General features: G+C 42.7%; 1 protein-coding gene across 3 annotated transcripts in view; it reads right to left on the bottom strand.

Moving 5' to 3' along the window:
• The window catches only part of STAB2 (stabilin 2), an 87,389-nt gene that overhangs the window by 16,903 nt on the left and 53,151 nt on the right, over positions 1 to 17,335 (bottom strand). Inside the window, exons 37-56 of one of the 3 annotated variants that reach the window (XM_082752077.1) lie at positions 16,596 to 16,691; positions 15,880 to 16,075; positions 15,254 to 15,349; positions 14,248 to 14,293; positions 13,519 to 13,595; positions 11,897 to 12,022; positions 11,276 to 11,349; positions 9,286 to 9,357; positions 7,333 to 7,452; positions 6,918 to 6,965; positions 5,724 to 5,807; positions 5,499 to 5,645; positions 4,956 to 5,087; positions 4,561 to 4,620; positions 3,858 to 4,034; positions 3,688 to 3,777; positions 2,722 to 2,868; positions 1,505 to 1,561; positions 628 to 751; positions 232 to 381 (exon numbers count right to left, since the gene is read on the bottom strand). In XM_082752077.1, the coding sequence (XP_082608203.1) occupies positions 232 to 381; positions 628 to 751; positions 1,505 to 1,561; positions 2,722 to 2,868; positions 3,688 to 3,777; positions 3,858 to 4,034; positions 4,561 to 4,620; positions 4,956 to 5,087; positions 5,499 to 5,645; positions 5,724 to 5,807; positions 6,918 to 6,965; positions 7,333 to 7,452; positions 9,286 to 9,357; positions 11,276 to 11,349; positions 11,897 to 12,022; positions 13,519 to 13,595; positions 14,248 to 14,293; positions 15,254 to 15,349; positions 15,880 to 16,075; positions 16,596 to 16,691 (2,119 nt within the window). The remainder of the gene's footprint in view (positions 1 to 231; positions 382 to 627; positions 752 to 1,504; positions 1,562 to 2,721; positions 2,869 to 3,687; positions 3,778 to 3,857; positions 4,035 to 4,560; positions 4,621 to 4,955; positions 5,088 to 5,498; positions 5,646 to 5,723; positions 5,808 to 6,917; positions 6,966 to 7,332; positions 7,453 to 9,285; positions 9,358 to 11,275; positions 11,350 to 11,896; positions 12,023 to 13,518; positions 13,596 to 14,247; positions 14,294 to 15,253; positions 15,350 to 15,879; positions 16,076 to 16,595; positions 16,692 to 17,335) is intronic. The other 2 variants (XM_082752079.1, XM_082752078.1) reach the window with 2 other exon arrangements.

Here is a 17,335-nt window from a genome sequence, read left to right as displayed (position 1 = left end):
CCATTTCACGTTACTTACTTGCCATGCAAAAATAGGGAAAGCAAAGGAAAGCTACTGCCTCCTCCTCCTCCATTCTGAGATCTCGAGCCATCCGTCTGTGTGAGGAAGTGCTCAAGAGAAACGCTAGCATTGGAAGGAGGAAGCGTTTTTTGGTTTACTTAAAAACACGTCACTGACAAAATGGCTTAGGCTTGAGGTGGGCAGCAGTATGGAAAGGAAACTTAAACGCACGTTTGCAGTTGGAGCCGTATCTGCCTGGTAGACACAGCTCACACGAAGTCCCATTGAAGCCGCTGTTGCAGCGGCACTCTCCTGTCCCAGCATATCCGTCGTCACAGGAGCCGTGGTTATTGCATGGCGTCTCTGGACCCCCTGGGCAAGCTGAAAAGTGTTTTTTTAAAGAGAGAGAAAAAACAGAAATTGGTTGTTGAGCTCAAGTGCATGCTTATTCATTGTTGCTGTTCATTATTGTTTTGTCAAATCTTGAATGTGGAAATACCAATAAATGCATCTCTGGTAGGATTTGTAAAAGCAGCTGTGATGCCTCTGATGGCAAGCTTCACGTGCTGAGATCCCTGAGATGCTCTTACAACTCCTGTCAGAAAGGCTGTGCTCAGGGGGTCCTACCTTGGCAGTCTGGCCCGAAGTAGCCCTTGCAGCACTTGGCTGTGTGGATGAGCATGGAGCAGTTCCTGCGGCACCCGTCCCTCCGCAGCCCGTAGGTCTCATACGTGCATCGGTAGATCCCTTCCTGGGCATCACGTGTGGCAGTGCAGAGAGGGGGCAAACACAGGAAGATGAGTGCTACATGGAGGTCTGGGTTGTTTTTCTTTTTTAATTGCCATTTCTGCTATACATCAAATCAAAATGTGATGTGGGAGGCTGCAGTCTTCTTGCTCAACTTGCTAAGCTCTGTTAACCAGGACAGAGGGGCTACTCTGAAGTCAATCAAAGCACTTGCTATGGCAGATGCTGTGTGAGGCCAACAATCATCCCTTCACTATGTGGGTGCATGCCTTGGGGCAGCTTTGTCCCTGGGCCTTTATGGTCTCACTTTAGAGTATGGTTTCAGTGTTGAGGATTCACTCTTTTTGACAAGCAACTTATTCGAGTTGTGTATGTGAATCACAAAATGATTGAGGTTGGAAGGGACCTCCAGAGGTCATCTAGTCCATGCCCCCTGCTCAAGCAGGGTCACCTAGAGCATGTTACACAGCATTGTATCCAGGTGGGTTTTGAACATCTACAAAGAAGGAGACTCTATAGCCTCTCTGGGCAGCCTGTTCCAGTCCTCTGTCACCTGAACCATAAAGAATTTCTTCTTCATATGGCAATGAAACTTCCTGTGGTTCAATTTATACCCACTACCCCTTGTCCTATCACTGGCCACCACTGAGAGAAGTTTGGCACTATCCTCTTTACATTGTCCCCTCAGGTATTTATAGAGTTGAAGTACAGAGAAGAGCAAGTTAGGCTGCTTAAACGCAAGATTTTAATATATTACCTTTGGTTTTGTCCCTGGAGGGCACTTAGAACCACTGAAACAGCTAGCACAGTACCCCTGTGTACAAAATAGGGGAGAGAAATTAAACACAGTCTCAGGAAAAGGCAATTCCAAACTGACAAGAAGTGTCTGTTTGATGTGAGCAGTAAATATGAGCAGAAAAGAATGCAGATTTGTCATATTTGAAACAGATTTCTCTCCTTTCTCCAAAGTTGTTGTAGAATGACAACAAAATAGTTACCTTAAATTAGTGCCTTGAAATACAAGAAGCAAATGTTTGTACCAGAAGAAATTTACTCCTGATATAAACAAGCAAGTAAACAAATATTGATGTCAGGTGCATCAGATCTGGCTGTCTAATTTGGAATACTGGTCATCAGTTACTTCTCAGGAAACACTGACCTGACCTGATGGCATTATATCCATTTTGTTTAACAAAAACATGAAACAAAAGGTAACTGAAGTATACAGGCTATGAAAAATCACTGGGTTTATAACTGAAATACAAACTCCAAGATTTTTTTCAGACTAATTTCATGAAAAGGTATTTACTTCTAAGTATTTTTATAAGTTTTGAATTAAACTAAAGAAAATTTGGTCTTTAAACCATTTAACAATATCTTATTTGGGAAATATTGAAACTAACAAGGGCTTCAGAAACAAAACCACTAGCTAGGGAGAGAAGGAGGATGCAAAGCTGCCTGAGCCTGTCAGGAAATCCCTGTTTTACCACCATCACTTGGTCCACTTTTAGCAACAAGTGCCTGCCCTCTGAAAAATGCTATCAGTGGGGTGTTCAATGTCAGTGATGAATTCCAGAAACCTTCCTTCTTTCTATGGATGCCAACATGGTCCTTGCTGGCAGTGTATGGGTACCCTGAGTGTGCTGGGTGCATCTGGAGATCTGTGAGTATCAAAACTTCCTGTTTGTAGGTCACATTGAAGTTCATGGAGGAAACTTCCTCCATGCTAGCAGTGCCTATTTAGGTGTGTTGAGAGAGATTTTGTGAAAGCAAGAAATATGAGAGACCAAGGGCATAGCTCTAACCAGTGTGGTGGACACAAACCACAGGTGAATAGAAACTGAAGTGATGAGACTTAACCTTGGTAGTGTCAAAGCAGCTGTGAGCATTGCCCCTTGTTCTTCTGAGGACAGTGTTTGGCCTGTGGGCTGTGGCTTTGGTGTGTGGGAGAATGATCAAAAAAGCTGGACTGACCATGAATTCCACGGTGAAGAAGCTGTCGCAGCGTCCCCCCAGGCTGGGGTCCGTCAGCAGGCAGTCAATGCCATAGGCAATGCCCCCGTCGAACTCCAGCTGCCGCTGCACGATCTTGCACTGTCTGTCATTCAGGAAAAGGGCTCCCTGAGAGAGGGGATGGGGAGAGTAGTGTGAAAAATGGTGAGGCAGTTTTTTGTGGGGCCAGATTGGATCCAGATCCTGGATGGGAATCAGGGATGATCCTCGCTCTGTAGGAATGCTCTGATGCACAATGGTGTGTCAAACTGTCCTGTAGGTAACCCTGATGGCTGTGGGAGCCTGAAACCAATTTGGAGACCTCTTTTCCTACAGATTACAGTGCTATAATCTCACAGATGCCAGATCCTTTCCATGTCCTAAAGCTGACAGAATGTCCATGGGTGTACGTTATATGCATTTAAGCTTAGCCGCATGTGCAGAGGCAGATGCTTGTCTGAGGATGTGTGGGTATGACCTGTTTGCAGAGGAAAAACATGCCATTGTTTTGGCTTGATGGGTTTTATATTTGCCTACAATCTTGGCCTGTGAATGCTTGCAAACCAGAGTTTGCACCCAGATGCTGTATCCATGAGGCTTCTGCCTAAGCCAGCTTTGTCCTAATGGTTTTTCATTGTGTATTTAATTGTAGGAGAAGTTAATGTGATAGTAATTGTCTTTTGAGGTAACTGAGAGCTGTTTTGAACAAATAGCATCTTACAAGAGAGGAAATGACAACTCCAAAAAATCTTGCAAACCATCTAGCCTGTTGAATGGGTTGGGGTGGCTGCTGCAGTTTTGTGGCTATTGGCATGGACAGGCAAGGAGAAATTAAGTTTTGGTGTTACTGATCCTTTCTAGGGACTGAGTGCAGGCACAGAGGGGATTACATGACTGAATCCAATGGCAGAGGTAAGGGGTAGAGGTTCTGGCAGGGAAAATACTTACAATCTCCGTGTTATCTCCACAGCTAATGCTGAGGTTGGAGCCCTGAAGGGTCTTCAGTGAGGTGGAGCGAGGGAGTTGGTAGGCCAGAACCTGGAAACAAAGGAGATGTGTGTGCCCAGGCTCCCCTGTCTTTGCCTTGGCAATAGTCCTAAAAAAAGCATGGGTCTTACCTCAGCGTCACGGATGATGTGGAATTTGAGGTACTGCACCAGTTTGTCCGTGTTGGATTTCCTGAAGAGGAAGTCCTGCTGTTCCTGCGGCAGCCCACGGATAGCTGTGTCCGTGGGCCAGAATAGCGTGACGGGTTTGTGAATGGGATCGTTGATCAGCCCAAGCAGGTTGTTTTTCTGCAACATGCCAAAATTCTGTGTGTATGAGATTAATGCTCCCTCTAAAAGGATATTGACCCTACGAGGTGAATGCTGGCATAATTGAGATGCAGTGGCCATGTGGGCTGCCTGGTCACCAGCTTGCCAATGTCATTACTTTAAAAAACACAGTTAAGTCACCCAAGTTAAGTTAAATGACCCAAAAGTGTTTCATCTGCCCACCAATAATCATATTGCAGACCTAGCTTTGGGCTTAAAGTCATACTTGGGCCAAACCTTGGCCATGTGATTTGACATGGTAGGATGGAGCTGGGCTGGAAGGGGAAACCTGGTGGTGGGTCTGCTTGACATCTCCCCCATGTCTGTCGGTGGGAGCCAGGTGGTGACTGGGGGTGTCATGTACTTTGTTGTGAGTCCTTTGGCTCCACTGAGCACCATCCTGCTACTGATGTTGTGCACCCTACTTTTTTTTTTTTTTTTTTTTTTTTTTGCTTGTACTTGTTTAAAACCTGTACCTGATGGCTGCTGACTCTTGTCCACTTACCTCTAGCAAATTGCTGAATAGGATGTACCCATGTTTGGCTGCAACCATTTTTAGGCTTTCCTACAAAGAAAGGAATAGTCAGGAGATTTATCTAATAAATACATCATACGGATATTTTAAAAGCAGATATTAGCTTGCTTTCCCCTGTAAGCTTTTTGTTATGAAATCAAAGCCATTGTAAAAGCCCCATGTAGAATTTACTCAGGAATTATATTTATGCTAAGAACAGTGTAAGAGGAATTTTAAATATAATGTTAAACTTATATAAAAATAACTTGACATTGACAAATAAGGTTGTCTTAGTAATGCTGCTTCTTGTATGACTTGCATGATAACTACAGTTACTGTTAGATATAAAAGCCCCTGAGGTGAGAATGACAAAAAGCTGCACTTACCTTCTTAGGGCCTGGGGGGAAATCCTGAATATGTGATGGGACCAGGATTTGGTTTATGATATGAATCACGCCATTTGTGCCAACAACATCACTGAATATAATTTCAGCTTTATTGTTCAAATACACTGAATTCTGAAAAGGCAAAAAAAATGTTTTCTGTGGAACGTTGTTGGACAGTGAGGCTTATGCCAAATTTCTTTTATATAGTGGCCCTTCTTTCTTGGAAACAAATAGTAGCTTCCCTTTTAATAAATCACCTCTTGGTTTTACAAGGATGGTAAGAGAGAGAGGTTGTTTGGAGAACACAAACAAACCAGAGTTGGAGGGTAAGACAACTTGCATCAAAGCAAGGATGGTACAACTCCAGTCTTAATGTAGCAGGTAAGTACTGAATGTTTTGTCTGAATGGACAATTTTTAATTTTTAAATACTACTTATTTTTATGCAATAGAGGAGGAAAAGGAACACTACAGTTTTTAAAATGGTTAAATGAGAGCAGACAGTTTTATTAGTCAGACCCTTACCTTTTCCTCACCCTGTTACCTGAGAATAGGTGATCTGTATTTGGTCCCCATGCAGAGAGGTGACGTTCCTGACTGTCTTCAGGTTGCTATACAGCAGGCTGGCACAGCCCACCATGTGGTACCGAAGGATTTGTGCCATCTCCCCTTTGGCAAGCCAGTCCCTCACCTGCAACAGAGAGCAGAGGAGTTGAGATGCAGCTGAGCAAGGTGTCTCAATCCGAAAACTCCCAGCCTTCTTACTTACTTGTGGGTTGCTGTTTAATACGTCTGTGTGAGGCACGAACAGAGTGAAAGGGCCTGGGCCAGCAATATCTTTGATAGACAAGGCCTGCCAGATTTAAAAGGACAAAGCAGAACAGAGTCCTTAGTGAACGTAGCTCATGTGGAGCCAGGGCAACCCCACTGTGTGGGACATGGTGCCCACAGCCCTGTTGCTGCCACATGCTCAGCTCACTTCACTTGCAACGTGAGGGGGAGAGAAACTTCTTTCTATGGTGTGGGCTTTCCTTCTCATCCCCGCCTGCCACCACTGTGCACAAAACTGATCTTTTTTTCTCTCTTTTGTTCATTCTTTTGTTTTATAGCTTAGCCTGTTTTCTCTACAATAAGGAACAGGACAACAAGAGGGAAAGCTCTCGATCAATGCTAAGTGTAGGGATGATGAAGGGGGCTATTTCCTTCTGGGCAAGGAGACTGAATAAATCCTTTAATCTTGAGAGGTCTAAAAATGGATGTTTGAATGTGTTTGTGCATGCATTTAGCTGATACATGGTTGCTCGTACCTAGGCATAAATTGATTACTGCTGGTGGTACAAAAGGACCTGGAGTATTGCAGGCACATCGCAATGACCAGTGGTAATCTCAAATAAGCAGAGAGCTCTGCTAAAGTGAGACAAATTCATTCATCTACCATGGTAGCAGAACCAAAGTTAAAATATGTCTTTGACTAGTATGCCAATGCATAGATTTATGCTGTTCTGAGCCTCATGGGTGAGCAGGTAATTGCTGCTGCTGTTCTCTGGAAAACAGCAACAACTGGCAATGCACATCCAACATCCTGTGATGTTTCAGAAGGAGAATGGGAAATGGTGTAGCAAAATGGAAATGCAACAGTGGTGGTAGAAAAATGATATTTGCTCACCTCAGAATTGAGACAAGTGCTGGAAGATCTCAGACCAACAGGTAAATGCTTCAATTTTATGCCTGGTCTAGAGGTCTTATGTTCCCCTAATTTTCTAAATTATTAATTTTCTAGAGTAGTTTATAATAGTTTAAATTGGAGCATCTCTGGTATTAGTGACTAACGATTGGGACCGGTGATCCAAATTCAGTCCTGATTATGTTGAAGGGTGTTGGTACACAACAGATCCCTGCCTATTTCCACCCCCCTCCACACCCTCAATGCAAAAAACAAACAAACAAAAAACCCTTTTCTTACCTCTAAGTGAAAATAAAACCTAGATGTGTTGGAGTTCCTGAGAAGTTCCTGCAACCAAGAACAAGACTTTGTAACATTGCTGCAAATCTGGAGCAACTTCTATAGAATCCTACCAAATGCAGCACTTGAAAAAGAAGGAAATTTTGGCTTAGAGTGAATGCTTCCCATTGCTCCTGTTTTATCTTACCTTGCTTTATGAAATAGCAGGCTTCTTTGAAACTTAAAAATACAAGTATTAATGTGCTAGTACTGCAGTCATAACAACTGTCCATCAATGTAGTTGTTTTTTACAAACAGCAAATTCTGGGCTAGATTTACCAAGGTATCCAAGAAAAAATAGGCATGTTTTCAAGAGACAGCTGTTGTATGAAATAGCTATCTGAAATACAATAAGCAAACATACACAACGCTTTACCTGGTAGATATTGCCTCGGCATTTAAATCCATCTCCAACATAGTTACGTCTGCAGGTGCAGGTTCTTTCTGTTAGCTCGGTGTCATTACAGATGGCAAACTCACTGCAGCCTCCATTATTCTGGTAAGACCAAAATTTTAAAGTATTTTTTTTTTTTTTTTTCTTGTGTATAGCTTAAGAGGACTGAACTTGAGAGCAAATCAGGAAAAACTGAGAAAGTTGTCTTGTTTTCTTTCTACGTGCTTGTTTTGTGGTGTCCTTCCCAGTGATGCTTATCTTGGGGATCCTTTACTATGGGCCCTGAGAAGGAGCATAAACTCCTTTGGGTTTATTATAGCTTTTTATGAGGCTTTGCTGCACAGAGGTTTGGCTACATTGAAGACAGATTAATTTCTAGTCTGATGGTAACACTTTTAAGGCTCTTTTATTTTTCTTTTTTATGGAATAATTAGCCAGGTGGAAGCAAAATAGCCAGAACATGGCATAGGAAAAAGGAAAAGCATAGGAAACAGTGGCTCATAATTTTGAGCTATCCTTCCTCCAGCTTCTGACTTTGCCCTTGCTCTTCATCTCAGCAACCTTTCAAGGTTAGAGAAAGTCTGCTGACAGGCCAGTCATGGACGATGAGAATTATTGTCACTGTGCTCTGAGCACAAAGGATTAATGTGTATAGGAGAGTAGATATATCCCTGCTGCAGCCTGCCAAGAAGCAGAGCAATGCGGCTGGTGCAGAGCACCACATTACTCATGAACACGTGGTTAGCAGTGACTGTGTGAAATGGATGTGGCTAATTCTCAGTCTGCAGTGACAAATGAAGGTCGGGATGGGGAATGGTGTGGGAAAGCCTGGGTTGCAACTTGTGGAGCTGGGGAGGCAAAGAAGAGAAATGATTTGTGTGGAGATTTTTTTTTTTTTTTTTCTTTTGACCTTCTGATGAAGAAAAGTTTTAATCTTCCCACCTACCTACCACCCTGTGTTCCCTGTCATGGTTCAATAACCTGCCTCTGCTGCAGCTTGCAGTGGTGTTATGCACTGTATGATGCATCTCCAGGGATGCGTGTCAGGATGCATGACCTCCACTGGAATCATCTACTCCAGTCATGCCCGGGCCTCCAACTGTTTGCTATAAAATGGATTTCACTGGTAATGACCCAGCAAGAGTGAGGACTTGCTGCTCTGATTTGGCTATAAATATTTCAGCCTGAGAAGGTGATGTGTTGGACTCTTGGTCATTTCTCTTGATCAGGTTGCCCAGATATGGTCCCAAATCACACTAGTGGGCTTAGTGACAGGAGAATATTAAAAATACATGGTGGTTTTGACCTATCGTAGTTTCTTTTCTTCGGTTCCCAATCACCTGGCTCCTAGAACAGCTAGAACTGGCCCCTGAACATCTCCTTATTTATTTATTTATTTATTTATTTTTGTCATTATAGCTAACTCGTTATAGTTCACGCTTCTGTCTTTTAACATTTGTTCCATGCTCTTTAATTGTTTTGCCAAGAAACTGCATTTTTTTTTTTCTCATACTAACTAAAATGTTGGTTAGCCCTTTGGGTTGTGAACACACATTTACATATAGTGGCTTTTAATTTGAATTCTCAGTAACAAAAAATCTGCTTAGGAGATATGACTTACAATTTACCATTACAGACCAGGGTCTGTTTCACTAGATCTGATTTCGAGTTGTTTTTGTGACTCTGTGATGAGTCCAGGCCCTTGTATTGTGTCCAGGCTGTGGTCCAGGAAAAGTCCTTACTGCATAGTTTCCAAAATAGTGACAGCACTAAAGCAAGAACTGAACTAAACATGTTTGAAAACTAGATACTAATCTAAGTGTTTTTTGTGCATAGAAGGAGTGATCTACCTATCCAACTTAGTCCTGAATGCATACCAAAGCCCAGAGGGTAATGGTTATCACAAGACTGTATTCTGCTTAAAGTGATACTTACTTGTGAACACAGGCTGATGTATGTGCATCTTTTGCCATCTCCAGAGTATCCCTTCAAGCAATTGCATACTGCCTACAGAGGAAAAATAGCAAACATGCATATAGGGAAAGGTGTTTGATTTTTTTTTTTAGCATGTTTATATCGAATTTACTTTTTTTTTTTTTTTTTTCTTTTTTCTCCAAATTAATACTTCTGGTAAATAGGAAGAACTCAGAATCCCATTTCTTAGTGAGATGGTTTATAAATTATTAAGCTAAAAAGTACTTCATCTCTCCTGCAAACATTTCTTGGCCAGCTTGAGAAACCATAGACTGAGACCAGGAAATAACAATTTCTGAGGGACCCTATGTGCCCCTTCCCTGCCTGTCCATCTCTCTGTCTCACCTCTGCTGTTCTGGTCACTTGAAATGACCCTTTGGACATCTGCAGATAGTCATCTTGTCAGTAAAACAGGCTAAAATCCTAATTAATTTCCCCTATTTTATCTCCATGAGTGTTTTTTTTTTTTTTTTCCTCTGTCTTTGTTTATTTGTTTGCTTGTTTGTTTTAAGTGATGAAACATATCTACACATTTGGGATTGTGTCCTGATGTCACTGATAGCTTCACACTTGGTGGCAATGTATTCAGTGTTTATGTCAGGATTGCTCTGGTTTGCACTTAGTATTTCATTTTTGTGATAACTGTAACATGGCTGCAAAGAAATGACTTCTCTCCAATTCACTGCTTGATACTCTCAGTTTAGAGTGCATGTTTAATATGTAGGAGATTGAATTTTCAAGGAGTTTTCTGTATCAGAGAAAAATGTGCTAGGCAGTGTAATAGCAGAATTTTAGGTATCTGAACAGCTGAAACTCCTACAGAAAGCAGAAGTGTTTACTGGCCTTTATAGACTTGGCTCTGCAGGGATGGATTTTGTAGCAGAGGTTGTTACTGCTCCCATGTTAACTGTATTCCCATGGGTAAGGAAGGATAAATACTTATATTGTAGCCACAACTACTATTACCAGTGAGGGTTTGTGGAAGAACATAGCTGTTTGTTGTCTTGTTCAGAGGGCCAGGGAAGGAGTAAATGGTTCTGTGTTCCCATCAGAAATGTGCTCACTTACTAATGACAGTCAAAGGAAAGAGTTAATTGATCAGTACAAGCTAAAAGGGCTGATGGGGATTATTGCCCCTCCTGTCCTTGGACAAGTGGAAGGCAGGAACTGGCTTCTGACTCCTGATCTGTTTTCTGCATTGTTCTCGAATAAATACGGCTGTACAGTGCCTCCTGGAGGATTACAGTCCTTCACTAACCAATATGAAACTGTAGAGGGACGACAAGGAAGTGCTGCAGTCGGGGAATTCAGCTTCTTATGGATCTGGTATAAAAATAGAAACACTAATCTGTCAGTTGATTGCCTGGGCCAATTTGTTTCTTGTTAACCCTTTTCCCCTTAGCCCTTTTGCACTTCTTTCTTTGGAGAATACTCTGTATTTCTGCATAGGAGTTGCAGAACAGTGGAGAAGGAGGTGCTGGTATTTTGTAACTGTTGTAACAGAATTGTGATTCGGTCTCTGTTATTTCTTTGTGTTACGCTTCAGTTATGTTGGGAGATGGGCTAGTCTGAAATAGAAACTGTCCATGGAAAAATTCCATAACAGTAAAAAGAAACGTCTAGCAATACTTTAAAACGGACAGGTTTTCACATGAAAACCTCCCGAGGGAGAAAAACAATTGTTTGAGACAGCATAATATTGCTTTCCTCTGCAGTTCTGGATTTCATAGAATCACAGAATGTCATTTCTCTCAATGACATCCAATTTTTCATGTTTGTGCAGATTCCCCCTCAAATACATTTTTGAGGGAAGCACACACTTTTCAGAATTTTTGGTATGAAACCCAGTTTTCCATTTAAAAACAAAGTTGAGATGGGAATATTCCCCCACCCCACCTCCAACTGTAAGCAGTTGGCCGGTCTTATTTACCTGTGCTGATAAAGTACTCACTTGATTGGGTCCAGTCTGGGTGCATTCTGCATTTCTGTCACATCCACCATTGTTCTCCAGGCAGGGGTTTATTTCTTTGTAAAACAAACAGTAGCAAAAAATAAAAATGAGCGACTTCTGAAAACCCAAGAAGGGTGAATCTTAAGTTAAGCATGCTAGGAATGCAGATTTTGGACAGCTGTGAATCAATGAAAGTAATTTGATTTAGTTATTATCAGTCTGGGCCTTGTAGTTGCCTTGGTAAAAGCTAAAACACGTCTGTCAGCGTTTTTAAAACCATGCCTGGGGAGAGATATGGTACAGCAGTCTCTCAGTCTTTAAGTCTGCAATGGTCAGAGGAACATGAGTGTATGAATCTGCTAGTGATGGGGCTATCTTTGCTGAGAGGTAGGTCTTAATTTTGGTGTAACACTGCGCTACTTTGGATGACAAGGTTTGTCAAGTATTATTAACCAGGTGGTGCTGCAAGAAAGGCTGTTGAGATGCCTTTGGCACCAAGGTCTCTAGTATCAGGAAACTGCACTTAGGATCAGAGCAGAACATGGATCTCCTTCCATGTACAGGAAAGTTCACTCCTGTAATTTCCCTCCTGGTGACATACGAGACATTGGGAATGCTTACCGATGCAGACTACTCCGTCTCCAGTGTACCCAGCATTGCAGATGCACACTCTATTTCCAGGCGTTGTTTTTCTGCACTCTGCTTTGTCAGAACAGCCACCATTGCTGGTCTCACAAGCGTCAATAGCTGAACAGGGGTGACAGCTCAGATTAAACCAATATGCTTACATAGCTTCTTACAGATAGTTGTCTCTAACTCTTGAAGGGATTTGTTGAAATCTTCTGAATGTTTCTCATTTAGATCATAGATGTCATTAGTGCTAGCTATTTATTATCTCTTATTTATTGATTTTTTTTTTTTTTAATTATTATTATCTGTTACTGCAAGAAGGAAAGCTGAGATGTCTGGTCTGGAAGACAAGAATTCATCCAGGACTGCCTTTTGGTAACTTCCCATTTCATGATTCTGCACATTCCAACAAAAAAAAGGCTCTTTGTACTCTTCTCTAGATTAAAAAGGCTTTTGGAGGTTTTCCTTAGCGTGCCCTTTTCTGTACAAGATCAAATGGCCTTTTCTTGCAGGAGGTCTTGACTCTGATACCGCCCAGCCCTCCTGTGAAGAAAAAGTCCTGTTTTTTACTCAGATGGAAGCTTGTGCTGTTCTGCAGCCCTGGATGAGTCAGAGGCTCAAAAAATGATCTTGCCTGGGCCACCTAGAAAGCAGGGAGGGGGCCTCTTCTGATCTCCAGTGTGAATCGAACTAGCTCAAACATTACTTTAGTTTTTGCCCCAAATGACCTCAAATGGCTGTTCCAGCAGCTCTAACAGCCAGCCTGGGGAGATGACTTCTGTAGGTGTTTGCCAGGGAATCCTTCTTCAGGGGTCTATGGGTGAGCATAGAGTCCCTGTGGAGTGACCTACATCCCCCTGTGCATGGGAGATTTCATACTGGTACATTAAAATGGTCTTGGGTGATTTGTGCCAGAAGAAAAAATCAAAGCAGCTAGAGTTAAGAGTGTTAAGGTCTTCGATTAGGACCCTGCCAGCCATTTTCAGGCAGATATTCTTCTGTTCCCAAGAGCATTAGGATTTTAATCAGTTACAGATTAGGTAAAGAAACCGTAACATTACAGCCACTGTAGCTGGAAACAGTCTACTTCATAAATCTGGATATCCAAGGCTCTTGGAGGGACAGCTAGGATAAGCTGCTGCTGCCATTTTCTGAGGGTGTCTCAGATCTCTCTGCTCCAGAAGTCATTTTTATCACCCCAGAAATCTGTGCAAGTTTAAAATGCTGAGGAAATGGCAGGGGTATATGGCTCTCAATAGCTGGAAGTGCTATTGTACCCTGAATTGGTCTCTGTTTGCTGGGCTTTGTTGGAAAAGGAGTAAAAGTCATAACTTTCATTACTCTGCAAACAATGGGGCCTGGGTTGTGCACAGTATGTTCCCTCTTCTCTGGCCTCCCTTAGCACAATGCCCCACAACTTGAAGGTTTTGAGCCCTTTGTTTGCTATGAATCTGCACCTGTTGCACTTTCACTCACTTTGAGCAAACTGGCAGCAATTCCTGTTTTTAACTGGTGCATAGAGGAGTGCTCATCTCTCACCAGCTCCACTATTTCACTGTGATCACAGTGCATTTCAGGCACTCTTTCTCAACAGGGAGACAAAGTCCACTTGCCTGTGCAGAATGTCCCGTTCCCTGTGAACCCAGCTGCACACTTGCAATAGGCAGTCCCATTTGATAGGAGAAGGCAACTAGAGACATGAAAAGAGGCAGATGACATTAAAAAGAAAAAGTCAGATCTTTTGCTCTGCACTGTTCCAAAGGTAAAGTTGCACAGAAATAAAGAAGTGTTTAACCATATAGTATGTTGCAGTGACAACCATAAAAATGAACTCAGCCAGACCAAGCTCTCTGGAAGTGTTTTAGATATGTTATTTTAAGTATTAAAAATGCATGTTTTGGGGCTATCAGCTGTCCTGTTTTCTCATGCGGAACCTCAGAAAATCCTGCTCACCCAAAAACTGCACAAAATTTTGTTTGCACTCAACTTACACAGCAGAACTGATACACATGGGCTGGTAGCTGGGTGTCTGAGTGCCCCAGGTTTAGCCTTCTGCATGCAAGTGTGGGTTTAAATGTCTTTCTTTACTGTGTGGTGGGATGTCTTACTTTCTTTTGCCCCCAAATCTCATCTGTTTCCCCTTTTAACACTCACATTTTTGAACATTTCAGCCTCATTTCTGAATATATTATATTAACATTGCCCCTTATCTCTGGGGTTAAAAAGCATGAGTATTATCTGTGTTGCTGAGAAGTCTTCAGAAAGAGCAAGGCTGGCCATACTTTTTGCAATAGATCCCCGTTTTCTCCTCCCTCATCCAAAAAAGGAGACTTTATACATACTTAGCACTAGTATGGCATGAGGTGTTACATGCATCTTCTTTGATTTCTGCAAGAGGAAAAAAAATGAAACAGGAATCAGAGCTTTACAAGTCAATATCCTTCTAGTTTGCCACTCTTATATGACCACCATGCAGAGCTGGAGTTTCTGGCTCCTGCACCAGGCAATCACTTGCTCACAAGGAAACAGGCCTTCCCTCTGGCTAGATGACTCTCTCTCCAGATCAGCAGGTACCATTTAAATGTGATGTTGAAGAAAAGGCATGTCAGCATGTTGTCAGGAAAACACTTCACCTGTTGCCATTTATCTTTACTTTGGTGAGTCTTGCACATAGTTGGCTTAATTACATAAGTTTAGGATTTCCAAAGGAACTGAAAGTTGCTCAAATTCCACTGAAATTCTGTCAGCATTAGCTATAAAGTTCTTTTCACTACTGTTCTTGTCCTGAGCAAATTTACAATAGATATTGAATGCTATTATTAATGTGTTTATAAAATTTATTATACAGATTTCTGAAATAGATATTTAATACATTTCAATTATGTCTAAATATAATTTAATTGGGTATAGGAGCTGTATTAAATCAAGACAAACTGATTTATTTGCTAGTTAATTTTTATTGCATTAACAAGAACATAATTTAATATCCAGTGTTGTATAGCTAAATCAACTTATCGAAACTCTTGGAAGGAGGACCTGAGGATCAGAATGTACTAGCTAACTCTGCTCTGCAAAATACACAGCCTTAATAAACAGGATGTTCTTTTGGGACAGCTACAGGGTGTCACAGCTAGAGAATTAACTAAGTAAGGCATTTAAGTCTCATGAGCAGCTGACTTTCTATTAGTACAGTGATTAATTCCTTGAGCATGGGCCTATGGGAAGCTGCTGGATGTCTGGGCTCTGGTCACTTGGACACCTGACACTGGGCTCTGGTCACTGCTGCAATTCTGCCGTTTCCTGAAATGCTCTCTTCTTTCCCCAGAAGACAAAGGAGGGGGCACTCACCACTCTCGCAAGTCACTCCTCTCCATCCGACGTCACATTCACAGGAGCCATCCCCATCGATCCCACTGCTGCATTTCCCATGGACGCATGCACACACTGTGGGGAGAGATGGGAGAAAACCAGTGTTTAGAATGCATCTACATTCAAAATCTGCTTATTTTTCCTCTCTTCCCAAATACAGGGACTGAAACTGTGTTTTAATGGGAAACATTGGTGAAAAAGCTGTGTTAAAGTGGATTATTCATGCTGGATGCCACTCTAAGCCTCCAAAGAGCCAGTGTAGGAGGCGCTGTCTCTAAGTAAGGTCTTCTCTATCAAGAAAATAGTGAGAAAATGCCATAACAGGGAAAGAAAAGGAGTTAGTGATATTTTTAGGAATGGTCTATTATCTTGAAAGCAACGTAGGTTTCCAGGATCTAGAATGAATGCAGCTAGGAGGACTCAGGAGGTTTCACCTTCCCCTTGGAGACCTAACATGGGACTTCCCCGCATGTAGGAAAGCTGGCCATGGAGGTCACAAAACAGAGTGACTTCCCTTTGCATCCTGCGTGCCTCATCATTTCCCTTCAATCCCCTTCACCCCTTTTGCACCCCCCTCACAAGCGTGGCGCGGGGGCGCTCGGTACCTTGATCGCAGTTGCGGCCGTACTTGCCCTCGGCGCAGCTCTCGCAGGCCGTGCCGACAAACCCCGCTCCACACTGGCAGGTGCCGGTGCCGTTGATGCCGTCCATGCAGACGCCGTTGCCGAAGCAGGGGCTCCCGGCCTTCCCGGGGCAGGGCTGGCACTGCGGCCCGAAGAAGCCAGCGCAGCACTCCCTGGTCTGCAGGCAGAGAAACGCCATGCTGAGGGGCAGCATCAGGGCAGAGGGGACCCCGGCCCCTCCAGGCGTGGCTGTATGCATGTGGCCGCTGGGCATCATCTTTCGGGACTGCTGCTGGGTGGAGGGAGCTCTAGGTGGGGATTTTTGGCAGTGCTTGAGCTCTGCTGTCTGTGGCCTTGCTCCTCACACTGCCAGGGATCAGGCTGCCATCCCAAGTCCTTGCTGGGATGTGGGTGTCCTCTGCCACCCCAGGGAAAGGTGGAGGAATTGCTAAGGATAAACATGGTGTTACCCTTCCCAAACTCCCCCTGCATCCCACTCCTTCCCCTGCTCCAGCCATCAGCAGCCTTTAGCCTTCTGATCTCTGCTGTATCGAGTCCGCAGATGAACACAAGACCTCTGTGTACAGCCATTAGGGACCACCTGGATGTGCTGTGTGTGTGTTGAGGCAGTTACGAGGAGGGTGAAGTTTTAATGGGAAACATTGGTGAAAAACCCGTGACAGGAATGGTGTACTCACAATGATGGTTTTAGCACACTTTGGCTGGCATCCGATCTGGATGGTGTACATCCTCATGTTGCTTTCCGAGAAGACACAGTATTTCTTCTGCCCTGCCTGGGCGAAGATTGGAGAAACAGCTGCACTTCTGTGTAATATTGATCAGCTACTTTCAAATGTTTTTAAAAAAATTGACATTATGTATGCTGTGCGCTGACATTTGCAATTAAAGCTAAGGAAATACTTGCAGCAATAAAAATGAGTTAGTTAAAATGATTTTTGCTGGAGAATGTATGTTCAATTTAACTAAGTGCCCTGTGGCAAAGATGTCTAATATTGCCTCTGCTCAGAAAAAGTTTCCATTCAACCTTTCTTTCTGCAACATTTCGTGTTCTTTCCAGTTCTCTTTCGGAAAACCGAATGTCAAAATACTGCAAAAACAGCTGTTAATATGTTATCTTTCAGGTCTGGAAACAGTAGGGGAAGTTTGCTTTCAGGAGAAGATGTACCAGTCTGGCTGTACGCTTGTTAGAAGGTTAAGATAAGCATCCAGCTGCTCATTATAAATTAAATGTTAACATGTTTGAGTTCTACCCATGAGCACTTTGGTAGGGCTTTGCCAGCCAATTATTTTAATTGGGTGTATGGGACTTGATCTCTTTTGGAATCCTATTACTGACACAATTAGTCTAATTAAAAAAAAAAAAAAAAAAGAACAAGTATAAAAAAAAATATGCTTATATAAGCCAACAAAGGGACTT

The sequence above is a fragment of the Aythya marila genome (assembly GCF_965140915.1).
Source record: "Aythya marila genome assembly, chromosome: 1".
NCBI classification, from domain to species: Eukaryota; Metazoa; Chordata; class Aves; order Anseriformes; family Anatidae; genus Aythya; species Aythya marila.
This window is presented reverse-complemented; position numbering and strand designations above follow the sequence as displayed.